This window comes from Microtus pennsylvanicus, chromosome 13 (genome assembly GCF_037038515.1).
Source record: "Microtus pennsylvanicus isolate mMicPen1 chromosome 13, mMicPen1.hap1, whole genome shotgun sequence".
In the NCBI taxonomy this organism is placed as follows: Eukaryota; Metazoa; Chordata; class Mammalia; order Rodentia; family Cricetidae; genus Microtus; species Microtus pennsylvanicus.
In genome coordinates, this window is record NC_134591.1 from 44,475,083 (window position 1) to 44,502,165 (window position 27,083).

The window sequence follows — 27,083 nt, forward strand, 5'->3', positions numbered from 1 at the left end:
TCTTTTCCTGCTCCCTGGTTTCCCTGCCCAGGAAACTTTTAAGGCATACATGTTAGTATTGTATTTTAAGTACTTAGTAGCAATGCTTGGTAACACAGTTGTTCAGGGAACTGTATGAAAGTGCTATGAATTATTTACGTGTTTGTTTCTAGTTTAGAAAGGAAATACATTGTTTATGATGGGAATGATGCTAAGTTCTCGCTCTTTCTTGCAAGAGAAATGCTTATGAACCATTACCCATATGAGAGAATTTGAGCACCTTGAGGAAAATTTTAACTTCACGTAATAGGAGATTTTATTATTTGTTATTATATATATCATATAGTTCTGTATATGCTGTCTTAAGGACATAACTATGCTTATTATATTTTAATCTTCATTTTAGGAAATTAAAATGTTTATAAATTAATTTTTAAAATTGTCTTTTCTGTTTTCCTGCAGTCTGATTCACCATCTTATTCTCCTCAGCCTCAGCCATTTCCACAGAATTCTCCCCAGCCATCCACTATTCCCCCGCCTCCAGCCCAGCCAGGATCCCAGCCTAAGCTTGGCCCACCCCAACAGGGAGGCCAGCCCCCTCATCAGGTTCAGATGCCCTTGTATAACTTTCCTCAGTCACCACCAGCTCAGTATTCTCCCATGCATAGTATGGGATTATTGCCAATGCACCCCCTCCAGATCCCTGCCCCATCGTGGCCCATCCATGGCCCAATGCTCCACTCTGCACCTGGCAGTACCCCCAGCAATATTGGCTTGAATGATCCCAGCATCATCTTTGCACAGCCTGCTGCCAGACCGATGGCAATCCCTAACTCTTCTCATGATGGACATTGGCCTCGTACTGTGGCTCCAAATTCCCTGGTGAACAATGGTGCAGTGGGTAATTCGGGTAATTTTCCTTTTTTCCTCTTTTATCTTTGGTTGTGGGAAGGTTAAGTAATTGGTATTATTATTGGTTGAATTTTGGGTAACAATGAGAAGAAAGGAGGATAAGAGCTATATTCATAGAGGTGGAATATAGAATTTAGATTAAAAGTAAACAGTATAGGCTTTGGACACATACTGTCAAGACTTAAATTTTGTCTGCCATTTATTACAAGGTATTGACATTCTCTCTATGCATGTGTTTCATCTCTACAATAAGGATATGAATAGTGTCTAACAGTGTTGAGAATATTAAATGATGTAATACTTATAAATATTGTTCTTTTTATTGTTTTCCTTTCACTCTCAGCCTTATTTGGCATCAGTGTTATTGGTACTCATTTTATAAATGATAAAATTGAGAGCCTGATGGATTTGGTATTGTACACTTGAATCCTAGCACTCAGATTGGCCATAGGAAGAACATGACTCTCATTAATTTTTTTAAAATATTTATCTATTATGTATACAATATTCTGTCTGTGTGCATGCCTGCAGGCCAGAAGAGGGCGCCAGACCCCATTACAGATGGCTGTGAGCCACCATGTGGTTGCTGGGAATTGAACTCAGGACCTTTGGAAGGGCAAGCAATGCTCTTAACCTCTGAGCCATATCTCTAGCCCACATTAAATTTTTTTTTTCTGTGTGTACACCTGTGCAGGCTTACACATGCTATACCTCATGTTTGGAGGTTAGAGGATACCTTTCAGGAGTTTGTTTTTCCCTTCCACTGAGAATTCCTGGACTCAAGCTCAGACTGTTAAGGAAGTACCCATTTTACCTAGATCCAGTGTATGTGTGTGTGTGTTCTTGTTTGTTTTCCAGAGTGTGTGTAAGCCGATTAAATTTTTTTTCAATCACCATTTATAACCTGAGGATAAAAAAGGAGCCATAGCAATTTTCAGAATTGTGATTTGAATTTACATATGTTTGGTTCCAAAACCCAGGTTTTCAGCCACAGTACCTCAACTTTTTTGTAAAAGCTTCTTCCAGTCCTAGAATTCTGGACTAGTTGACATTATTATAAAGGTAAAAACCTAAGTTTTGTAGTATGATGTATTAAGATTCTTTGAGATGTATATCCCCACCAACCTGACCATTTCTTCATCTTCCTGTTTGTTGAGTGGTTGTTTTGTGTGAAAGGGTCTGTTTTTTGGTTTTGAGACAGGGTCTCTGTAGCCCTGGCTGTCCTGGACTCATTGTGTCAACCAGGCTGGCCTTGATCCTCACAGAGATTTACCTGCCTCTGCCTCAAGTGCTGGGATTAAAGGTGTGCGCCACCATGCTCGGTTTGATAGTGATTGTTTTGTATTCCCAGACTTCCTTGCCTTTATACATTCCCATCCTTCTAAAGTGCCCATTCTGCCACTTTTGTCTGTTCTTTAAAATTCTAATTAGAGATGGTAAGAAAACTTCTCACCTTCAAATTCTATTAGCCATCTTTGATATAACTGATGTATTATTGTATATATTGTGTATACAAGTAATTTGAACAAATAATAATGCTTGATTCTTTAAAAGAAATTTGGTATCTGGATTAGTGTAATACATAGTTGATGATAGTTATTCCTTATGTCTCTGGAATGAAGGAATATTTGAATTAGTAAACTAATATTTTAAAATACTTTTTTTTTCCTTGTTGGAATGCAGAGCCACGATTTCGAGGACTCACTCCTCCAATTCCATGGGAACATGCACCACGTCCCCATTTCCCCCTTGTCCCAGCTTCGTGGCCTTATGGTTTGCATCAAAACTTCATGCATCAGGGAAATCCAAGATTTCAGCCCAACAAACCCTTCTATGCTCAAGGTACCAGTACTTACAAATCAATTATCAAACTGGGTGGGTATTCTAAAATGGGAATCTCAGTGGAGGCCAGAATCTAGGAATAACATTTGCATTTGGTAAATATTTATTGAGAGCATATTGTATGAATATGCCAGACTATAGGCAGTATTTATTGTCCAAGCTGCCCATATTAATGCACAGTTTAATAGGGGAGCCAAGCATGGAAAAAACAGACAAAATATTGTTTAGAAGAATGAAGTCACCTAGTCCCTCTACTGGGTAGGGTTTAGGTACTAGAGATTGCATCTGAATTCCATCTTGTAATATGAGAACTATTTATTACTCTAGAATTTAGAAGGAAGGAATGTGCTCTTAGTTAAGGGAATACATCTGTCACTGAATTTTGGGTGACATAAAAAAAAGAAATAACCAGCCAGGCCTGGTGCTTGCCTTTAATCCCAGCTCTTGGGAGGCAGAGGCAGGTGAATCTTAGTGACTTTGAGGCCAGATGGTCTACAAAGCGAGTTCAAGACAGTCAGGACTATTATGTTGAGAACCCTATCTTGAACTCCCCCACCCCCACCCCAGCCACAAAGGGGGGGGGGAATACTAGGGAGAGGAGGTGGATGGTAATGATAATGCTAGATAGCCATTACTATTAAATTGTAATGCTAGATAGGGAAGGTAGGCAGAAAAATTCTGTAAAGGAGTTTCAACTTCACGTAGTAAATTGTAAGGATCTAATAGTGTTTGAGTCAGATTTGTTTAGTAAAAGGGCATGAATGACTCTAGAATTAATTCTATTCCATTACTATATTAATAGTATAATAGCTGTGACTGAGGTAATAAGGATTGCAAACCATACATTTTAAGGACTAAGACCATTTTATCTAATCTCTTATTTCAAAAGTATCTGTCTCAATGGCAGTGGTGGCGCATGCCTTTAATCCCAGCACTTGGGAGGCAGAGACAGAGGGATCTTTGTGAGTGTGAGTGAGGTCAGCCTGGTCTACAGAACGAGTTCCAGGACAGACTCCAGAGAAATCCTATCTTGGGGGTCAGGGGGAGTAGTCTCTCAGGAGGGAGTAACTTTTCTGATCTGTGAACTGCTGGATGCTGGATACTTGAATAGAGCAGCAGTTCTTTTTTTGTTTGTTTGGTTTTTTTTCGAGACAGGGTTTCTCTGTGGTTTTGGAGTCTGTCCTTGAACTAGCTCTTGTAGACCAGGCTGGTCTCAAACTCACAAGATCCGCCTGCCTCTGCCTCCCAAGTGCTGGGATTAAAGGCGTGCGCCACCACAGCCCGGCAAGCAGCAGTTCTTAACCTGCTTTGGAGATCAGGTGACTTTCACAGGGTTTGCCTAGAACCATCAGAAAACACATTACATTATGATTCAGCACAAAAGCAAAATTAAAGTAGCAATGAAAATAATTTTATGGTTTGAGGGTCACCACAACACGAGGGAATATAAAAGTGTTGTAGCATTAGGAAGGCTGAGAACCACTGGTATAATGTGAATGGCACAAAATTGACTATGGTTGTTGGATTTATCTCTTGAGCAGAGCTGTAGAGGAAGTTGTCAGAAAAGTTTACAGTTTTTCTGTGTGTGGGTTTTCTTCCCCCCCCCCTTTTTTTTTTCCTCTCCCCCTCCAATTGTTTTGTCCTGCTTTTTTTTTTTATAAGAATTTTTAAAGCACTGTGTAACTAGTTTCTTAGTTTATCTTAATGGATTGTGAGGTGAGTAGGCACAAGCCTTTCAGCCTGCTGTCTGTGTTATTTCCAGCAGACAGATGTGCTGCCCGTCGCTGTAGAGAGCGTTGCCCCCACCCACCAAGAGGAAACGTGTCGGAGTAATGGCAACCCACAGCAGCCAGCCAATCCTGTTGCCTCAAGGGTATCCGTACCTCAGTGTCAGTTACACTCAGCAGAAAAAGTGACATTTAAGGAAAGCAAAACAAATCAGGTCCTGATTTAAAATTTTCACACGTTTAGATAGCTTATTTAAATTCTAAGACTGTTTTTAAACACTGTATTATTTGTATATAAATATGAACTATAGTTTTTACTGGTATCACTAAAATAAGTGATACAAATTTCATCTATTTTATTACCCTATTTTTAAGGGAGTTTTATGTTTTGTTTAACCTTGATGAATTGTATAAAGAGAGAATTTAAAAAATTACATTCTTTATTTTCTATTAGCTGTATTCATACTTTGGTTGCTCCAGACTTTATATATATTGTTCTTAAGGATTAGGGAAGGATTTCATGTGTTTTAAATTTGTCACTTCTATTCTTTACAGAATCTTGTAGTGCCAAAAACTTTTTAAAAGGTCAAAAAAAAATAAAATAAAATTACAACAAAGATTCAAAAAATTTTTCTTTTACATACTTGTATGTTGAATATATTCAAACTTGAATGGAAAGTTGCTTTTGTCTGTATTTTGAAGTTCTATTTTAAGTTAATAAATCTTTTTGACGAGTCAAATTTGGTTAATTCATCTGGTTTAGATGATAGGAATATGTTGTAATAATGGAAAGATTTAACTTTACAGTGACTATTATAAATCAGATTTAGTTTTAGAGATTTAAAGGTCTTTTCTTTCATCTTATTGGATTTTCACAACTACCATATGAAGGTGACAGAAGCAGATGCCATGTCCATTTTATCATAGAAATGTAAATTGCAGAGCAGAACAGTGAAGAGAAATAGAAAGGCAACAATGTCATGCTACAGTTTGAATCGAAGTAGATGAGTTGCAGATAGCTTTCCTACTTTGTGCAAGATACTGGGTTCAGTCCCTAGCAATACCTTTCCTCCAGCCCATCCCCACCTCTACAACCCCCCTGCCGCCGCCAATCTTTTAAAAGGAGAGGAAATTTTTTTTGGTGAAGAAATAGTACGTGCCAGACTGTCTATTTAGAGTCCTGGACAGACACTTGCCAGGATTGTTACTTTTTATCAATACTGGTGATCAGTCATTAGTCTTGTAGCTGCTGGGATGTATTCTCAGAAATACACGATGTGGTGATGTCATCATTGTTCAAACATCAGAGTTTGCTTAAACTTAGATCCTGTCAATCAGTTTATTTGGTGTCTTGTTGCAATTAGCAGGCACACAAACATGAGATGTGTGAGGCGGCTACCAGCAAAGTATATCACACCCTTAAAGTAATAGAAATGCTTTTAACTACACAAACATACACTTTATGAACTATACAGAAGTGTGGATGCTGTACCTTTTTATAACTGGCAGTACAATAGGTTTGATAGACCAGCTCACTATAAACCTGTGTGTAGTATATAGGTAGTTCTGAGTTATAACACCTGCAGTACGAATTTTCAGCCCCATCATTATAGGCCATGAAGTTAGTCATCAAGCAAAATGTTTTCATAAAATGTGTGGATATTGAAATTCAGTGGCATATTTTTCAACTATTCCTTTTACAGTGAGTTATTTTTTTCCCTAGTCCCTAAATTAGATTTGCCAAATAAAACTACAGATGTTTGCAAAAACCAAGTCTAATTTTAAGGATAGCGTGTTATTTTTGTTCTGCTTCCTCAGGCGTGTTATTACTTAAATAGGAGACTGGGCTTTTGCTGTATTTTCCACTTGAAAGACACTTGGAATATTCCTTAATTGCAGGTGGTTGAGGATATCCCTGCCATATTTACAGCCCCAAGTTAAGGACAGGTATATTTAATGGTTTTGTTTTTTTGGTTTTTTTTTTTTTTACATTAGTCTCATAAAGTGGTGTCAACTCTTTTGTTAATAATATACCTGATCTCCCTGTGCTTTTGTGTTAAAAACAACTTGGAGCATCCTGCAATCCCATCATTCTCTAGGTGGAGGCAGGAGGATTAAGAAATTCAAGGCCTGTCAGGCTTGATGGTGTACAACTTTAATCCTAGTGCTTGAGAGGCAGAAGCAGGCAGATCTTGAGTTTGAAGCCAGCCTGATCGACATAGCAAGTTCCTGGCTAGTCAGGATTATATAGTGAGCCCCTCTCAAACAATTGGCAGGAAATTCAAGGTCATCCTCTACAACCTAGAGCTCCAGGCCAGCCTGAGCTACAAAAGACTTTAAATAATAAAAATAATTAGATAATATAGTATTTTAAGCATTGAAATATTTAACCAAGAGATTAAAAGGATGATACTCTTTTCACTGTTCTTTCTGCTTTTGTGTATTTAAGATTTTCACCGAAAACATAAAACCAAAGAAACCCTTTTAAAAATTCCAACACGGCAGCATGTTAGCTGAGCCCCCTTTCCTGAAGGCAGCATATTATTAACCCCGATTTTACTACTCTGACAGTGTTCCATTCACTAATTTTGTGCATATCTGCCCTTCAGTTTGCAAAAACTGTTCTAAACTGAGAAACAGAATATAATTTATACAATAGCTCAGTTTTGTCTGAAAAAAGCAGTTAATAGTTAAAAAAATGATCAGTCCTATACACACTCTTAAAATGATATTTTTTGATAGAATTCGTATGCCATTTGACATAAAGGTGGTTTTACCTTGGCCCATTAAGATTATTAAAACTTGGATGGGGGAGGGGGGTTGGAGAGATGGCTCAGTGGTTAAGAGCATTGCCTGCTCTTCCAAAGGTCCTGAGTTCAATTCCCAGCAACCACATGGTGGCTGTAATAAGGTCTGGTGCCCTCTTCTGGCCTGCAGGCATAACACAGATAGAATATTGTATACATAATAAATAAATTAATTAAAAAAAAACTTGGATGGGTCAGGTGGTAGTGGCAGAAGTAGTTAATCCCAGCACTCAGGAGGCAGAGGCAGACAGATCTCTGAGTTCAAGGCCAGCCTGGTCTACAAGAGCTAGTTCTAGGGCAGCTAGGGCTGTTACACAAAGAAATCCTGTCCAAATAAATACATAAATAAAATAAAAACTAAAAATTGGATGGGCAATAGTGGTGCCCGCCTTTAGTCCCAGCACTTGGGAGGCAAAAGCAGGCAGATCTCATTGAGTTTGGGGGTAGTCTGTACAAAGCAAGTTTCAGGACAGCCAGGACTGTTACACAGTGAAACTCTTTCTTGAAAAACCAAAAATAAATAAGATTATTAAAAATCACACTACTAGCTGCATGTGGTGGCACACACCTTTAAACCCAGTACTTGGTAGACATGGGCAGGTAGGTCTCTGTCATAGCCAGCCCTGTCTATATACCCAGTTCCAGGCCAGCCAAGGCTGCTATTATAGTGAGGCCCTGTAGACAATTTTGCTGTTTTCTCCTGTAAATAAAATGCATGCATAGTAATGGGAAAATAATGCTGTTTGTTTGTAGATTTACTCTAGTTGAGTAAAACGATGAATGTTTTTTAAAAATTTTCATGTTGGGAGTACAGGTGCCCTGAGTCTAAAAGAGGGTGTTTAATTACCTCAGTTACAGGTGGTTGTGAGCTACTCGATTAGATGCTAGGAAGTGAACTCAGAGTCTCTGCAGGAAGCAGTGCCTTCCATAAAAATGATTCCCAGATAAAACATTAAGCTCCTAACTCACTTTTCCTTGTAAATGATAATGTGATGTGTTTCCTGAAAGAAAAGGTGTTAAAGTTTAGGGCTAGTAAGATGACTAAACAGCCACAGTACTGTCTTTCTTGATGAAGAAAACAGGGTATCACATATTACTTGTGTGTGCACAGACAAATGTAAAGCAGTAAAACCTGTCAGTTAAGAATTCTATTATCTGGGCCGGGCAATGGTGGCGCACGCCTTTAATCCCAGCACTCGGGAGGCAGAGGCAGGCGGATCTCTGTGAGTTCGAGACCAGCCTGGTCTACAGAGCTAGTTCCAGGACAGGCTCCAAAGCCACAGAGAAACCCCGTCTCGAAAAAACAAAAAAAAAAAAAAAGAATTCTATTATCTGGTGAACTTCAATCATTCTAGTGAATTATCATAAGTGCATACGCACAACGCTTTTATAAAGTGTGCTTATGTGCTGTCTTAAACACAGCTATGGAGCCCATGCTTATCTTCTGGAAACTAATTCACTAGACTTAGAAGGCGGCTAGGAAATTGAAATGACAACTGTTTCTCCATACAAGAAAGCCAAATTTCAAAATTGCTCTCAAGACTAAGGACAATTATATAAAACAATACAGAAGATGCAACTTTCATTTTGCTAGCTTCATGTTTCTCTTAGAAGTCAGTATGCTTAATATAAAAAGAAATGAACAAAACCTTTTTTTCTTCACCTTTATTATTGGATATGTATATGCTGGTTGCATGTGAAGAGCCAAGGAGTGGAGTGACTTAACCTCATATGACCCAGGGTTCAATTCTCTGGTCTTTGTTTAAGACTCATATTACACTACTGGGCAGTAGTAACAGAAAGAGGTTAATGAGACTACATTGGGTTGTTCTAATACAAATCTGCCACTTTTCCCTCAGAAAACACATCTTGCTTAATTTATTAAAGTCCTTGTGTTCTATGTAAGCTTTTAAGGAACTGGATTTCAAATTGTGGAAAGTGAAATCCACATAGTGGTTTAAAAATCTTAACTATAGGAACTGGAACAATGGCTCCGTGGTTAAAAGCATTTGAGCTCAGTCATGAGGAGTAGGGTCTGGACCCCAGCTCCCATGGCAGGTTACTCACAAATGAAATCGCCAGCTTCAAGTGATCCAACACCTTTTTCTGGCCCCTATCAGCACCTGTACATGTATTACCTCTGCACTAAGAGACATGCACATACACGAATCTTTTTTTTTAAAAAAATCTTAGTAAAACTAATATGAATACATTTTACATTATTTGGTTTTTTTTTTTTGTTTGTTTGTTTGGTTGGTTTTTGTTTTCCTGAGAAAGGGTTTCTTTGTGTAGCTCTGGCGGTCCTGGAACTCATTCTGTGTAGACCAGGCTGGCCTTGAACTTAGAGATCTGCCTGCTTCTGCCTCCTGAATTCTGGGATTAAAGGCATGTGCCACCACCACATGGCCTACATATTTTTTCTTAAAGCCTGTTTCAGCACAAAGAATATATGCATGTGTACAGCTGAGATGTAAGATATATTTCTAAAACTATGTTGTAACCTAAGAATTTCAAAGCTACCATTCAAAGACCTCATGTAATAATAGGTAAAACAGGTGACAAATCTATCCTTCAAATGTCATCTCTGTAATTCTGTCGTTTGTCAGAATGGTCTTCAATATTCAACATATCCTACTCACCCTTATTTTTATTTCCTTTGTTCTAATTAAGTAGTAGGAATGGTATGCTTCTTGCTGCCCATGGATCCAGATTCTACCATATCTAACGTATACTTTTGGAAAGGTTTCTCTTAAAATACTGTTGGGTCTTTCTGTTATAAGTTTATTACTTAAATTTACCTTAATATTAAAACTTTTAAACTGATGGTGCTTGGTTGGCCCATGGATCATTTCGCCAGAGGCATCTTTTCCCACCTATATCACCTCAGTAAGAAATAACTAGGAATCTCTACCAGACCTGAGTGAAGATATATTTAATATTAAAAGCCACAAAATATAGTTGTAGCTATAAGCTATAATAGGTCTTACAACTTTATTAATTCCCTTATTAATTTAGGTATCATGGTTAGAGAAATCAGCAAAAAATATGAAAGTGCAAATTGATAAAAACTGCTTTAATATTGCTACAGAAGTTCCCCAATCAACAGCAAACAATAGAAATGTTTATCCTAGGACCAGCTATTACTTCCTGAGAAGCTGGATCCTATAAGGCAGCTGGTCTTTACAGTTCTTCCTAGGCTTATAGCGACAAGAAGTCAGTCATTTCTACCCTCTTAAAGGAGGAAGGTAAGTACAGGCAGAAGGAATTGTTTTAGCTAATACAATAATACTCTCTAATATCAGTATTAAGCCTATGGACTTAGTAAAGCTTTTATTTTGCTTCTATATCTTCAGACCCTTCAGTGTCCTTGACCTACCAATTCTACCTTTGTGAATGGCTCATTCCAGTATTTATTAGGTGACCTGTATTACTAGTCACAAGTGTTGGCATTGCCTGTGGTGCTCCTGCTGTTCTTAAATCTACTGATACTCCCTGGGCATCTAAATGTCCTTGACAATTGTCAGTTCTGGCCTAGATCATCATGCTGAACCCTACTAGTCCCTCTTCCTATCCATGTAAAAATACTGCAGCTGTCTTAAACAGAATGTGTCATTTTCATTACCATCACAACCCTCTCACTTTATACCCTCTAAAAGCAACCTAGGTGAAAACTACAGTATTCTGCTTCAGCCTGTGTTGACATTACAGGTGTGAACCACCATACCTGGCTTGTATAAAGGATGTTAATTGCAATCATGTTGAATTGTTTAATGAAACTGAATTAAAAAAAATACAGAAAAACCTTCACGTTTGAATGTATTCTGTTCTTACAAAACTGCTAACTAGTAACTGTGTTTATTGTTACTGCTGCTGTCTGTAGTCAGTGAAGTGCTTCACTAGCTGGGTCGCAGCAGCATAAATTCTAGGGTTTCATAGAGAAACTAGAGATAAACGACAACTGCGTCAGGTTTAATTACAAGACAAGAGTCACCCGTGAACTACATCTCTTCATTGTCCTGAATCTCCCCAACTCCCAGGTCCCCTCTAACCTTGGTAAGTGTGAATACCATAATTGGTTAGGTCAAAACCTGACCTTGATTTGGTCAAAGACATCCTTCAAAGATGTTGATTATAATTCAAAGAGATACAAAACCTAGCACCTCTATAATGTTAAAATAAAAACAAAACAAACAAGAACTTGATTTTTAAAAACCCCAATACTCATAGCTGCCTGATCTTGAACATTTCCCTTTAACAGATATTCTCATATTCACAGGAAGCCATCTGGACTAAAAATGAATCCATTACTCATTTCCTCTCCGGCTCTTCTTGTGGCTTTTCTTAGACCTGAAATGAGATATTAAGCCATTAAATTAAGGAGCAAACAAGGAAGACAGACATTCACAGTATGCTGACACTGATGAATAGAGATGATGCACACATTAGGTGCACTGTGTGTTTTGTTGACGGCCTCCCACTTTTGCCTCCCCGGTGCTGGGATTACAGGTGTTCATCACCTTACCCAGCACAAATTTATTTGTGTGTGTGTGTGTGTGTGTGTTGCATGCCTGCAAATGTGCACATGCGCTGAGTGCATACACATGTAGTCTTCCTCGAGTGCTCTTTTGAGGCAGGATGTGCTGCTTAGTTTTTATTGTATCAACTTGACACACTCAGCTGGGAAAAGGAATCTCAATTGAGGATTTCTCTACATTAGACTGGCCTTGGCCATGTCTGAGAGGTTGTGTTGAATGATGTAGGAGGGCCTCGTCCACTGAGGACAGCACCATCACAAGGTAGTTGGGGCTAGGCTGTGTAAAACTAGCCAGAGCGCAAGGAAGTAAGCAGCTTTCCACCATGGTTCCTTGCTTGAATCCCTCCCTACCCTGACTTCCCTCAATCACAGACTGTTACCTGGAAGAATAATTTGAAATAAACCTATTGCTTTGGGTCATGCTGTCTATTCCAGTAAAAGAAAACAAGACAGATCTCACAATGGAAACTACAGCTCAAAATGAAGCTAGTCTAGACAACCAGCTTGTTCTGAGGATCCTATTCAGAGTGCTGGGATTCACGGCAGTGGAAATCACCTGCCTAGCTTTTTAAGTGGTTTCTGAGGATTTGGACACCATTGCACAGCAAGCACTTTTTCCTTTGAGCCACTGAGATCCTATCAGATTTTTTGTTTTTGTTTTTAATGGTTCTGAACAGCACTATGAGCCAAGGATGATATTTAGAATTTGCCACCAAACCCTTTATAGGGTAAGAATGTACCTAATGGGGTACATGGCCCACAGCGTTCTAATAAAGATGAATTAAAAATGACTTGTTCAAGGACTCAACTGTTAAGTTTTAAAAGTTAGTTCTTAGGCTAGAGATGGCTCAGTGGTTAAGAGCAGGCACCAGTATAGAGGACCTAAATTCAGTTCTCAGCACCCACATTGTGTGGCTCACAAAAAATACATATGCAGTTCCTGGGGATTCTATACTTTTGGCCTCCACTGGCATCTTATGTGTATGCAGATAAACGCATATACACAATTAAAAATAAAAAAGCCCAGAACCACTGAGACCACCATTCAAAGTTTTTAATTCCAAGAAGGGAAACAAGGTGCAAAAGAAATTGGCGGGGGAGGGGAGCCTATTTTACCTTGTAATGAACTACCAATACCCACATCAAAACAAAATTCCCCATCTCAGTTATATTTAAAACTTTTAACTAGTGAATAAAGATTTAAATGTGTGCGTGTGCACACGTGGAAGCCAGAGGTAAACATCGAGTGTCTTCCTAACTCATTCTCCACTTTATTTTTTGAGACAGTCTCACTGAACTTGAAGCTGGCTGATTGGCAAATTCAATGAATGGGTCTGTCTGCCTCTCCAGCAGTAAGATGTCAGGCGCTTTTAACACAGGTGTTATGGGTGGAATTCCAATTCTCATGCTTGCATGAGAAGCACTTTACCCAAAGAGCCACCTTCCCAGCCCAGAATTAAATTCTTACAGTAGAGGTTTAACCCGTACCTTTCAGGAGACTTTGAGTGACTCCTATGTCTGTGACTACGGTGGTGACCTAGGGAAGAAAAGGTCATTGGATGAGAGTTTTTGTTTTCCTTCTTGTAGGATATTATTCTCACTTCCCCCAATTCCTTTCACTCACTAGGCTTTGTTGGCCTAGTCTGAGGACACCACTCACTATTACACCTCTTTTGGTTGTTAGTTGTGATAGGGAATGCAGTAGTGAAATCATATATCCAGAGCATTATGGCTAACTTCACAAAACGTTACATCAGGCTTTGACTAATATTATACCAGGTCTTATTTCTGCAATTTTGCATAAAAACAAACAACTGTAATCCCCTCACTAGAGTCTAATGAGTACTCTCACTTCTGAATTCCATGCCCATCTCCTTTCCTGTTAGGTAGGAGTGCCATTATATATTTGTGTTGAAGGATCTTAATGCTCCTTTTTGATTTCTTTACTAAGACACTAAGACAAGCAGGAAAGAGCCCAAATACTATACCTGGGGATTTAGAGCGGGATCTGTGTCGTCTGTCTCGGGACCTGCTTCGATGGCGTCGTGGACTCTTGCTCCTATGTCTTTCTCGGCGTGGAGAAGGGCTACGGAAAAAACAGCCAGCTCAGCACTGTCCCTTCTCAGAACCCTCTTGTTAGAAATGACTCAGTACCTACCTTCTCCTTTTGGGGGATCTACTTCGCCTGTGGGAAGAGGAAGAGCAGGTTAGTGCACTGGATCTTGTAAATAACAAAAATAAGCACATAAAATTTACTCGTTCTGTTTTTTTTTTTTTAAAAGAGGGGAGGAGTGCCAGAGACTGAACAATGGCCCCTGACCTGATTCTTTCTTGTATCTATGCCTTAAATGTAGTACATGTCAACTTCTAACACTCTAGCCGTGCAATTTAGTTTTACCAGGGGGATAATAACAAACATACATATACGAGAAAAACACTTGCAGGAAGGACCTGTTGTGTCTTGTATTCTGTCACCATCTTCAAAACATAACCAACTTAACCTACTGGAGGACGGGAGGCACAGAGAAGCTGTACTAGCCATCCTTATTAAGGTTACTCTCTGGGAAATACATTAATCACAACAGGTGAGCAAAGAAACATAACTCAATTGTATATCCAAGGCCAGCTTAATTCACTGACCACAAGCGAAGATTAAAGAAATGGCCTTTTCCCTCTGCCAATGAGGCTTTATGGGTGATGATGATTCAGTAGGAACAAGGAAACAGATACCCTGGCAAACATCTCTATAGGCTTTTCCCTGGAAGTCAGATTCCTAGGCTGTAGTGTTCCAGCCCTACCTCCTGGGAGACCGACTCCGACTCCTCCTGTAGCGCAGTGCAGGAGAGCGCCGTGGCTTGTCCAAGTCTCGGTAGCTTCTTCGTCGGTGATCAGGTGATGGTACTCTTTCCAGCTTGAAACAAGATGGATGAGTATTGGCTTTTACTAAAGGAAGTCACGCAAGAACACATATATGGTTCCCTCCCTAATCTGTTCCAATGGACATCTTTTAAATGACTCTACAATTGTGATTTGACTACATAAAGGGGTAGTCTTAGTGACAAAAAGAATTACCAGGCGAGGTGGCGGTGGCGCACACCTTTAATCCCAGCACTTGAGAAGCAGAGGCAGGCGGATCTCTGAGTTTGACGCCAGCCTGGTCTACACAGAAAAACCCTGTCTTAAAAAAAGAATTAACCAATATCAGCCTATGAATGTGAGTACAGTAGGAAAAAGTAGCGCGAGCCGTGGTGGTGCGTGCCTTTAATCCAAAGCACTCAGGAAACAGAGGCAGGCGGATCTCTGATTTCAAGGTCAAGCTGGTCTACAAAACAAGTTCTAGGACAATAAGGGCTACACAGAGAATCCATTCAGTCTTGAAAAAGGGGGAAAAGGCTTATTTCTGTAAACTGGATATCCAGTGTCGGGTGTCTCACAGTAACCTATAAGTTCCCTTGCAGGGGAACCTAACACCTCTGGTCTCTGAGGGCACCTGCATTCATGTGCACATACCCAGACACATACACAGAAATAGAAATAAGATAAAGAGAAAACAAAGAATGGAGCAAAAATAGGAAAGCCGCTACTGAAGAAGAGCAGAAGAGCCATCTGCTGTTCTAAGTATCAAGATGTTGGTCAAGATGTACTATGAAGCTATACAGTTGGGGCAGGGTCCTACTTGTGCACATTTGCCAGCAGAAGAAACTGATCATAGATGAATGACATTTACAACTTGGAATTGGGCCAAAGATAGAAGTGCAGTGGAGGAAAAGAGATTAAAAAAATAAAATACCACAAGGGACAGGAATAGATAATTCCAAGTTGAGGAAAAATAGATTACTGTTTCTCCAATAGAAAATCTAATCTGAGGTTAACTTCTTAGTTTTGGAGGCAACTCTGGCTGTTCTGTTTCTGCATCTCTGGAAAGCTAGAATGAAAGGCAGGTGCTGCCGTGTGCACCAAGGTTACTATTTCCTTTTATTTTCTTCTGCCTCCCCCTCCTTTTTTTTTCTTTTGGTTTTTTGAGACAGGGTTTCTCTGTGTAACAGCACTGGCTGTCCTGGAACTCACTTTGTAGACCAGGCTGGCTTCAAACTCACTGAGATCCGCCTGCCTCTGCTTCTCAAGTACTGGGATTAAGGGTGTGCACCACTACCCACCCTTCTGGCCCTTTCTAGGCACGTTTCCTAGAATTTAATTACAAATGCTTTAGAGCTCTTTTACTATAAGCTATTTCACATTATTAATGGCTGCCTGATATCAGGTTAACAATCTGACTCCTCAGTCACTGACAGCTGGGAGCTTGTTTTCAAGCTTTTCAGCACTGTGATTATAGTTCTGACAACATGGCTCTGCAGCAGCTAACTTCCCTCTAGAGTATGTTCAAGCCTTTCCCCCTAAATGTAATAGCTACCATACATTTGCAATTATGTGGAAATATACTCTGAGACCTTACACAGCAGTGTTCAGAGAAAAGTACTATTACCTTCGAGACTGGATTCAATCCCTCACTCAATGGGGGGTAGGGGCAGGGGGAATCATGACTGTTAGGCTCACACCACTGCTATGACAGAGCTGAGGCATTCAAGCCAAGGGATATTTTACTCTAAAGGGCATTATAATAAGAAGATAAACTCTGCTTTTTTGCGCACAGGGCTGTGATCCTAGCATCCCTGAGGTAGACCTGAAATGGCTATCTAGCCTCATCCACACAATAGGGCCCTCCTTCTCCCCAAAATAATTATTTCATGAAGGATTTGAAGAGGCTGGGTGGTGGTGGTGGCACATGCCTTCGATCCCAGCACTCAGGAGGCAGAGGCAGGTGAACTTCTGTTGAGTTTGAGGCCATTCTGGTCTACAGAGTGAGTTTCAGGACAGCCAGAGCTACATAGAGAAACCCTGTCTAGAAAAACAAACAAAACAAAAAAAGTAATAATAAAAGGTTATCATTAATTTAAAGCTTGAAAAATAAGGGCTATTTCCTTCCTTCCTAGCTCTTAAAGCTTTCATATGCCTTACCTTCTCATCTTCCTCTTCCTCCTCTTCACTGGACTCTACGTCATCCATGTCCTCTTCTAGAGCACTAACTCGAGGCTCCAGTTGCTCAGCTTCCTCCAATACATAGCGTTTCTACAGAGAACACAGTAAAAGTTAAGTCACTGCTGCTTCCTCCAGGTCCTGATGGTAACACTAAGCTTCTGGGGTTGACAGAAAGGCTGTGAAGCAACAGCTCAGGTATAGTAAGTCGTATTGCACCTCAAGACTTCCCTCAGAAGCTAGTATCCCTGGCACGTATATGCTCTTTTAAGTTCCACTACAAATATAAACAATGCCGACGAGAACAAGCTCATTTTCAATTGGTTCTATTTCCTGTGGTCTTATAAGGTCACTGGAATGTCAATCAGTATCTATGTAGTCAAACATTAACCTCAGGGCTGGAGAGATAATTTAGCAATGAAGAACAAACACTTGCCGCACTCGGAGAGGACCAGAGTTCAGTTCTCAATATCTGTCTACATGGTGGCTTACCAGCTCCAGAGGATCCATCCAATGCCCTCTTCTTGCATTCTCTGGTAGAAGGTGAGAACTGAATCTCAAAAATTGTCCTCTATGGGCTGGAGAGATGGCTCAGAGGTTAAGAACAATGACTGCTCTTCCAGAGGTCCTGAGTTCAATTCCCAGCAACCACATGGTGGCTCACAGCCATCTGTAATGAGATCTGGTGCCCTCTTCTGGAATGTGGGCATGCATGGAATCTTTAAAAAAAAAATTGTCCTCTAGCCCTTACTTGCCTTGGTGAGCACTCTACTAATAATAATTAGTAAAAATAAAATTAAATGAAAAACAAATGTTTTAATTTTATAAAGACAAATTAGTTAATTTGTGTGATACATGTACATAAATGTATGAATCTCCGGGCCCATGCTTACTTGTGGAAGGCCAGAGCAGGACCGTGGGCACCTTTTGTTGCTCTCCATCTTGCTGCACAGAGACAGTCTTTCCCTGAACTGGAAGCTTGCCATTTGGCTACGCTATCTGGCGAAGTTCTCTGCCTGCCAAGCTTGGGCAGTGGGCACTTAGCAGTCATGCTTTTTACATTGGAGCTGGGGATTTGAATTGAGTCCTCATGTTTACAGAACAAACACTCTTAACTATTGAGCCATTTTCCTAGCACAGACTTGGTTTGTTTTTTGGTATTTTTTGTTTGTTTTCACTGTTTTTTGAGATAGGGTTTCACAATGAAGGCTTGGTTGTCCTAGAACTACACAAGGATGGCCCCAAATTTAGAGATTGCTTCCCAAGTTCTGTGATTAAAGGCTGTGCCACAATCTTTTCAGTGTAGGCTTTTTTTCTTTCAATATTTAAAAACTTTATCTGTGAGTGTGAGCACGTATGCCAAAGCAGAGGAACACCTGTGTGTCATGGTTTCCACTCTGTTTAATGCAGGGTCTTCTTCACTGCCGTGTATGCCAAATTAGCTGTTGTGTGAACTCCTGGCAGTGATCCTGTCTGTCTTCCATCTCCCTAGTGGCCTGCTAGGATTACTGCTGCAAATGCTCGCTCTGTGTGAGTTCTGGGGATCTGTACTCAGGGTGTTAGACCTGTGCAGCAAGTGTTTTACCGACTAAGCCATTTTCTCAGCCCTAAGGGTTTCCCCTTTTTCTTTTTTTGTAGGTAAGACTTCCTGTGTAGTCACTGGCTGTCTTGAACTCAACATCTCCTTGCTTCAGCCACTGGAACACTAGTAATTACAGACATGCGCCATCCTAGTCAACTTGCCTTTTCTGACATACAATGAAAACTGTACTTCTAAAGTGTATTTAAAGTATAAAATTTTTTCAAGAGAGGGTTTCTCTGTGTAACAGTCCTGGCTGTCCCGGAACTCACTTTGTAAATAAGAGTTGGCCTCAAACTCACGGAGATCCGCCTGCCTCTGCCTCCCAAATGCTAGGATTAAAGGCGTGCACCACCACTGCCCAGCAAAATTTAAGTTTTATTATAAAAATAAACACTTGAAATTTTCACTACAATCAAGATAGTAAAATCTCTTCCACGCCTGTAAATTGTCCTGTAGGTCTAGTTTTGAGATGTAAGGGAGGAACAGGTGGTGACAGTCACTTAGCTTTCCTTTAGTTAAGACACTAAGCTGAAGCACGAATAATAAAAACCCAGAGACAGATATTGGGGTTCCCTGAAGATCAGAAAAGCAAAGCAGTCAGCCACGGGCTTTTATCTCTACCTCAGACCAAAAATGGGCGAGATCCTGTCTCCACAAACCCTGAAGACTACACCCCACTGAGTTCCTGTCTCTTCTCCCTTATATTCTTCTTCACTCAGCCATATCATTCCGGTCTCAACCTCCGTAGTGCTGGGATCACCTGTGTGTGAGCTGTTTCTCTTTTAGACAAATTCAATCTTGTATAGCCCAGGGTGGCCTTGAACTAACAGAGATCCATCTGGATCTGTTTCCTGAGTCCTGGGATTAAAGGTGTGTGTCACCACTCCCTGGCCTGTATGGCTAACAAGTATGGCTGCTTTGCCCTCTGATCTTCAGGAAAGCTTTACTTATTAAAACACAAATAATATAGGACTAATATGAGCAGAATGATTTCTTGATTCCTTCCTTCATTGTCTCACTATGCACCCTGGCTAGCTTGGAACTTTATATGTAGATCAAGCTGGCTTTAAACTCATAGGAGAATTGCCTGCCTCTGCCTCCTGAGTGCTGGGACTGAAAGAACGCACCACCACACCTGGCACATTTTCCATTGAGTCAAGCTCCCCACCCTTGCTTTTTTTCTTTTCAACGGGAATTTCCCATTTTATAGATTGGGTTCTATAATAATACATGAACTTAGGTTAAATCCTTATCCAATCAACTCTCCACTACAACACATTTCATCTAAGTTTACCCACCATACCTTTTTTCTCTCTAAAACTAAAAATGCAGTCTTAGCCAGACATGGTGGTGCAAGCCTATAATCACAGCACCTGAAGACAGGCAAGATGACAACAACGTTTATATGGTCAGTTCCAGGACAGTTGTTGCTATATGGTCAAGACTATCAGAAAAACAAAACAAAGCAAGAACACTGGCTACCTCCAACCCTGAAGGGTGCTTCATGGATAGTCCTCACAGGATGTGAGGCAGGATGATAAACAAGACGTTTAAGGGATTGAATGTTCACATTCTTTTTTTCTGTTTCATAGACTAAGCTCATCAGTTTGAGAAAAGGTACTCCACCTATAAGACCTGTGATAATATATCCGGAAGAAGAAATGTTTTCTCTAGCTATTCCCTTCCAATGTCCTACCCCGGAAACATTCCCTGCTTCTACCTCATTCCCTCTCCAGTACAAAGTGTGATTCAGTGTTTTTTAGTATGTACTTGTGTTTGTATGGGAGGTGAAAGGTGACTCTATAGCAGACCCTGTCTCATACCTGCAGCCGGGGTAAAATGATATCACAGACCCTCTCACTGTGCAGAAGTTCATCGATGAACTCATGTATGGGAGGTGAAAGGTGACTCTATAGCAGACCCATGTCTCATACCTGTAGCCGGGGTAAAATGATATCACAGACCCTCTCACTGTGCAGAAGTTCATCGATGAACTCATCCACGTGCATCAGTTCAAACTCTGGAAGGCAAAACAATTAGTTCAAGCAACCTGGAAATGATAGACCTGGTTAACCAAAAAGTCAAAGAATCATGAAACTTTCCATGAAGCTCCCTACATGCCCACACCTCTTTACTTCCTTATCTTGGAGATGGGGACTGAACCTGGGGTCCTGTGCTTACCTAGCCAGTGCTCTGCCACTGAGCTAAATGCCCAACCTCTTTAAACATTTTTCATTGTTTATTATTTATTTACTGCGTGTGCATGCTCTTGCACAGTACATGTGTGGAGGTCAGAGGAAAACTGAGTCGTTCTCTCCTTCAATCATAGGGGTCCCAGGCTTATGTCAGACTCGACAGGAGGTGTCAGCCAAATCAAGCCTCTTTAGAAACAAGGAACTAAGAGATGAATAAGGCTGTTCCAATAAGAAAAGATCAGCTGTGGGTATAGTTCAGTGGTAAGGAACTTGCCTTGTATATATGAAGTTCTAGGTTCAATTCCTATCAAACACCACAAAACAAAACAAAACAAAAAAAACTGGAGACACAAACATTAAAGCACAAATAGTGCTTTATGAATTATGTAGGATAACACTGAATAGATAAGTCAAGATTATATATCCAAAGTTAACACTAATAAGTCACTTAGTTGTAATTTCTCCCATTAACCTACAATATCCCCGAATATATAATATTTCTATTTTAGGGGTCCATGGTGTAGCCTAGCAGATAAAAGCACTTGCCACACAAGCCTGATCATCTGAGTTTGATCCCAGGAACCACAGTGGAAAACTAGGTCCAATTCTTAGATTTATCTTTTGACTTCAACACATGCACCATAGCACATGAACTTATTACAAACACAAACACAGACACACACAAGAAATAAAATATTAAAACAAAAAATATTTCATTTTTCACAGCACAAAAAGGACACGTTTTTTAGAATCCTTATTGCTATTATCTTAGTTTTATAGTTCTCAACAAGTGACTTTGCAGACCTCTATTACCCTACTTAAAGGAAGTCTAGTTGTGTCCATTAGGGAAGGTACAGGGACGCTGCCTACATATCGTCATGTGCAGGACTACCATAGCCTAAAATGTCAAGGCTTTGAGAAATCCCATCTTAGTTTACCACAATATAAGGAACTCGTTCAAAAATGACCACAGTCATATCCACCTGTTCACCATGTTGCTTCCAGTGCCTGGCATAACATCAATTCTCAATACACATTAGTTCAGTGAAGAAATATGATAAACAAGTTTAAAGTGCAATACAGATTGAGAAGGCCTAAGACAAAACAACTAAATCCTTAACGATTCTTAAGTCTGAAACTTTTTGAACATGGACATGAAACTCACTACGTTTTCGATTTTGAAGAATTCGAGGTTTCTGACAATTTATACAACTATTGCAAAATCTAAAATGCACTGAAGCCTACAACACTCTGGCTCTAAGTCATTTTGAATAAGGAATATTCAACTGACATTAAATTTCAATCTTCTATATTCCTAAGAAGGTGTGTCTCCAATTAAGAGGTTCTGTTTGTATTACCACAAACCCTTTCTTAACATAGAAGGTGTATCTCTGAGGGCAAGGCCTGGAGCTCAGTGGCAGAACACAGATCTCACATGCATGATGAGGTTCAGTTCTCCAATACGCCCCCCCCCCCCCCCCCGCCAAATAAAGACAGGCACGGTCACGCACACCTGTAATTCCCATATTCAGGAGGCAGAGACCAGAGAATCAGAAGTTTGAAGTCCTCCTTAGCTACACAGTGTTGAAGGTCCACTTGGGCCACATGCCCTCAAGACAAGACAAAACAAAACCAGGGTGTATGTATAAAACATATAAAGATGTCTCTGTCCTTGGATAAGCTTAGTATTTTCAGTGGAGTACCTACATGAACATGAACAACACAGGTCCATTTAGTCTACAAAGTATAACATCGAGTAGCCTACAGGGGAAAAAGTGAAGCTGTGGTATTTGGAAAATGATTTTGGGCAGGCTAAGTCAGGTTTTATAGAGAGACCAATTTGAAGCTTCTAGACCTTGTGGATGGAGTAGGTGTGGAAGGTCAATCTGATGGGAAAGGGAGACAGTCATGTGTACAAGGGTTCAGGCTAACCAGATGCTATGCGTCCAGTGAGGGAGACGGAGACAGCAATGATGCAGATGAAGAGGAACATTCGGTGTTTGTGAAAACGAGTGAAGACACAGAATACAAGTGGCCGAGGAAAATAGTCTAGAGACTTGTATCATACTCACCCCCATTTCGGTTCTGGCTTTTGATTTTCCGATAGTCATTGTATAAAGGCTCCAAGTACTTGTAGCAATCAATTGCAGTTCCTGTCAGCCTCATGTAAAGTGCCCCCAACATCCGGACATACCTAACAGAGAGGACATTGAAACAACAGGCCAGCCTAAGAGTTTCTGAGTCCTATAACTAACTTTTCTCATGACAATATTAGATAAAAGTATTCTGGTTTGTTTTTCTTGTTATCAGATAATAAAGCCATAATTTCTGGGTGGTGGTGGCGCATACCTTTAATCCCAGTACTCGAGAGGCATAGGCAGGCAGATCTCTATGAGTCTGAGGTCATCCTGGTCTACAGAGTGAGTTCCAGGACAGCCAGGGTTGTTACACAGAGAAACCCTGTCTCGAAAACAAAACAAACAAACAAACAAACAAACAAAAAGCCATAATTTTGAAGGTAGCATAGAAGAGATGATGTCTAAAATGTGGAAACCCAATGAACTTCCTAATCAATTACTAGCTGTGGAGATTGGTATATGTTGCTCAAGTTTCAGATATATCATATGTAAAACTTCACAGAATTGGCCTAAGATTCCAAAAAGATAATAAATTTAGCAACACAAAGTTGTTGTTGTTGTTTTTTTTTTTTGCTTTTTCGAGACAGGGTTTTTCTGTGGTTTTGGAGCCTGTCCTGGCGCCACCACCGCCCGGCAACACAAAGTATTATATACATTTTATAACAATGTTAGAAGAAGCATATATTGCTATAAATGTAGGTTCTGGAAAAAGGTCAAAGTCATAGAAGTTAAAATTCTGATTTCGTACATTACTTTGACAGCAGACATGTAACTTGTTTTCTCAACTTCTATAATGGAGAAGCTATAGGCTAACTAACTGCCTTGGTGCTATAAACAAACGTAAGGGAACTATATTAGGACACGAGCATGTTAAGTCCTTACAGCATAAGCTATTTTTCTAGTTATTTTTTTGGTAATATTCCTTCTTTTTCCTTATCTCATGTTTCCGAATCCTTACTCAAATCTCCATTTGAAATTCAAGCTTCATCACGGAAGAGCAGTATATAAAGAATATGCATTCTGACACTAGTTGTACCTGCGACCCAGCACTCGGGAGGCAGAGGACAGAGAACTGCCATAAATACAAGGCCAGTCAGGATACACTGTGAGGCACTATCTCAGTTTAAGAACAAACCCAGAGCCCTGCATTTGTTCTACTACCAAGCTGTACCTCAGCCCCAGACCTGCCACTTAACTGTTGCCCGTCCTTAGGCAAACCACTTACCATCTCTCTGGGCCTTGGCTTCTTCCCATGTAAAATGTCATCATATTTTTAAAGCAATAGTGTGAACACAAAATGAATCACTTTCTATAAAGCCCCTAAAACAAATCATGGTACATGATCAGCTATTATTCCTGGCTCTAAACGCCGAGAGAACGGATACTATGGAGCAGCTAATTTTCTTTGCCATGCATCTGTAAGCTTAACAAATTAAAGGTCACAGTCAACAGGTGCCAAAGTCTGGATAAGACACAGATCTAACCCGTTAACGAAAATCCTCTGTTGTGTGACCCCTTCATCTATTGTCTACCAACATTTTTTTGAGATCGTGTGTGTGTGTACATGTACATATATTTGTGTATATTTATGTCATTTGTGAAGTGCTTTTGGGGGAAGGGGAAGCTACAAAGACTGATGAAAGTAGAAGGTGTACGGAACCACGACAGTCAAAATACTAGTTCAAGGGCAAAAGCCTGCAATGACACACACAACACTCAGGCAGCTAACAAAGCCCAATTCTGAACCACTGAGAATTTTATACTAGCTCACATTGTACTCACTTGAAATCTTCATTTTTTATGAACTCAACAATGATGTCTTTCTCAGGTTGAATCTGAAGCATCTTCAAGGTTAAACAGAGGAAAGGAGTTGGCTTTATGTTTCCACCATAGACACCACCCACAAACCTTAACTCCATGGCTTTGTCGACTACAAGTTCAGCTGAAATAACCAAACACAAATAGAGACATCTTAGATATAATATAGATCTTAGCTTTTCTTGGTTGGAAGGTGAAAACGGTTAAAGGTTTAGAGCTCCTACATAGTCAGCAAGAATGCAATATTAGGAGAACAATCCTTTATCAAACAAATCGTAGAGAAAAGCGCCTGTCATTACCCCCAGATGCTGCGCGGTGGTGCCGCACGCCTTTAAACGAGAAGCAGCAGGTGGATCTCTGAGTTCGAGGCCAGCCTGGAATGTCTCAAAGAGCCTAACGAAACCCTTCAGCATCAAGAAAGACCCTGCCAGATTTGTCTGTGTCCTGTCTAGTGCAAGTCTAGGCACAGAGCAATTTATGTGAAGGGCTGACATACTCTTCTCCAGTACTAGCACTGAGTCAGAAGAAACCAGCCGCAAGCCGAGACGCGGGCCGCGCGTGGTCACTCACCCGTAAGTCCAAAGCACTCTTCTTTCCAGTACTTTGATTCATAGATTCGCGTCCGAATGATCTTCTCCACCAGATACTGAGGGTTGGTGCCATGGATGCTGTGCGCATCCTTGACCGTACGGTTCGCCATTTTAGAACGCTTTCAATTCTATTTCCGTCGGCTTCTTCAATACGTCACATCCAGGTTCAAAAAAGACGTCCGGCGGCTGGGGGAGCGCTTCCAACAGCAGAAAGCCAACAGCTTGGAACCGGAAAGTGCGGCGCAGAACAATTCCCCGGGACTGCGCACGGCTGGCGTCAGAGATGGCGGAAGTACGTCATGAGCCCTTGGTGGGCGTGGCGAGGTGGTTGGGAACGCCAATCGGAATCAGGCTGTGGGCGGGGTTACGGCTAGTGGCGCGAAAACTTTCCAGTCCTCCCTTGGCGCGCGCCGAGCTTACGTGGTGTGGCCGGCTGTGCACGGGGAAGACCGGGCTGTGCTCTGCCGGGCGAGCGCTGTACAGCTCCCCGAGGTCTGAACTGGAAGCGGTGCAAAGTGCAGGGGAGCGGACAGATCTGGCAAGCTTCGGCGAGGTGAGTGCGGCTCCCGGCCTGCCCGGCGTTCTCCGCAGTCTCACTGATTTCTTTCCCTACACGTGCGGACAGACCCTTCTTGCCCCGCTGAGGTCCTGGAATACTTCCTGCTTTGCGGGAGCAGGAAGCCCACTGTGGAGAAGTGGGTGTGGCCTGCCCTCTGGAGCCTAAGAGTTTGGCTTTCCGCGTGCCCTGCCTGCGATAAACACTCGCGTCCATTTCCCTGGAACGGGAGCTGATGCTGTTATCCGCTTTACCAACTAGTGATTGCGTCCAGAGAGAGACTTTCTGTAAGTTACCTCTTGTGACTTGGGCGTCCCGGCCTTCTCAGGACTCCTCCAAATGGTGGGCTTTCAACCCAATCACAGATGAGGTCTGATGGTCCGCTTTCTACTTTGTAAGGGTCTCGCATAGAGCCAAATGCCCTTCTCTTGTAACAATTGTTGAAAGTGGGGTTCCTAAAGCTTGAGATGCGAGATTCCTGCTCAGGATTAGTACGGGTAAAACTGCAGTGATAAGGCCATTTTAGTTGTCCTTAGAAGTCGAATGATTATACTTTCTTTTCCTATTTTGGTTTTTTTGAGACAGGATTTCACTGTTGCTCTGGCTGACCTGGAACTAACGGGTAGACCGAGCTGGCCTTGATCTCAGAGCTCGCCTTCCTTTGCCTCCAGAGTGCTAGGATTAATGGCATGCACCACCACCAACCCCCGGCTTAATTTTTTAAAAGCTGTATTAGAGGGCAATGGTTGGATGTTGGGAGATTTCTGAATTCTGTGAAATTGAGTTCAGTGTTTTGCATTGAGCTGTGAATTACACAACTTCAAGAAAGCAGCATCATCAGATTTAGGATCACAAGCTGTGCCCTAACAAGCCAACTTCTGCCACTTGTCCTCAACATTCCAATTAAAAGAGCCAAATTAGGATCTGCAAATTGATACATTCAATATTGCTTCTTGACATTAAGCTAGAACCCAGGAACTCAGAGTTTGGAAGGAGAAAACCTGCTTCTGTCAGTTGTCCTCTGCCTCCACATGTGTGTTGTGGCACTGGGTAAACACACACACACAAAATTAAAAAAAAATCTTTCTCTTGAGACAGTGTTTCTCTGTATAACAGGCCTGAGTGATCTGGAACTCACTTTTAGACCAGGCTGGCCTCGAAGAGATTCATCTGTCTCTGCCTCCTGGATGCTGGGCTTAAAGGTGTGTGTCGCTGCCACCTAACAAAAAAAATTTTTTCCTCCGAGACAGGGTTTCTCTGTGTAGCTTTATACCCTGTTCTGCAACTATCTCTGTAGACCAGGCTGGCCTGGAACTCACAGAGATCCTCCTGCTTCTGCCTCCCAAGTGCTGGGATTAAAGGCGTGTGC

General features: G+C 41.0%; 3 protein-coding genes and 1 long non-coding RNA gene across 11 annotated transcripts in view; 3 read left to right on the plus strand and 1 right to left on the minus strand.

Moving 5' to 3' along the window:
• Tut4 (terminal uridylyl transferase 4) overlaps positions 1–5,200 on the plus strand; it is a 97,697-nt gene extending 92,497 nt beyond the window's left edge. For 4 of the 7 annotated variants that reach the window (XM_075946843.1, XM_075946836.1, XM_075946837.1 and 1 more), the window contains 3 exons: positions 442–889; positions 2,575–2,733; positions 4,496–5,200. In XM_075946843.1, coding sequence (XP_075802958.1) covers positions 442–889; positions 2,575–2,733; positions 4,496–4,566 — 678 coding nt within the window. In that variant the 3' untranslated portion in view covers positions 4,567–5,200. The remainder of the gene's footprint in view (positions 1–441; positions 890–2,574; positions 2,734–4,495) is intronic. The other 3 variants (XM_075946840.1, XM_075946839.1, XM_075946842.1) reach the window with 1 other exon arrangement.
• Positions 5,201–10,313: 5,113 nt separating this feature from the next.
• Positions 10,314–25,426, minus strand: Prpf38a (pre-mRNA processing factor 38A). Its single transcript, XM_075946865.1, has 10 exons — positions 25,139–25,426; positions 24,533–24,692; positions 22,685–22,806; positions 20,352–20,437; positions 16,818–16,928; positions 14,600–14,712; positions 13,960–13,986; positions 13,790–13,887; positions 13,290–13,338; positions 10,314–11,614 (listed from the first exon to the last, which is right to left on the minus strand). The coding sequence occupies exons 1-10, from the start codon at positions 25,266–25,268 to the stop codon at positions 11,572–11,574; spliced, it is 939 nt and encodes a 312-aa protein (XP_075802980.1). The 5' UTR covers positions 25,269–25,426; the 3' UTR covers positions 10,314–11,571.
• Positions 18,338–20,160, plus strand: LOC142834382 (uncharacterized). Its single transcript, XR_012907577.1, has 3 exons — positions 18,338–18,365; positions 18,474–18,613; positions 20,010–20,160. It is a non-coding gene; the product is annotated as an uncharacterized LOC142834382 (long non-coding RNA).
• The window catches only part of Orc1 (origin recognition complex subunit 1), a 30,758-nt gene continuing 29,037 nt past the window's right edge, over positions 25,363–27,083 (plus strand). Inside the window, exon 1 of one of the 2 annotated variants that reach the window (XM_075946862.1) lies at positions 25,363–25,711. The gene's annotated coding sequence lies outside the window, so the exon portion shown is untranslated. Of the gene's footprint in view, positions 25,712–25,741; positions 26,002–27,083 lie in introns of those variants that run through there. The other variant, XM_075946863.1, reaches the window with a different exon arrangement.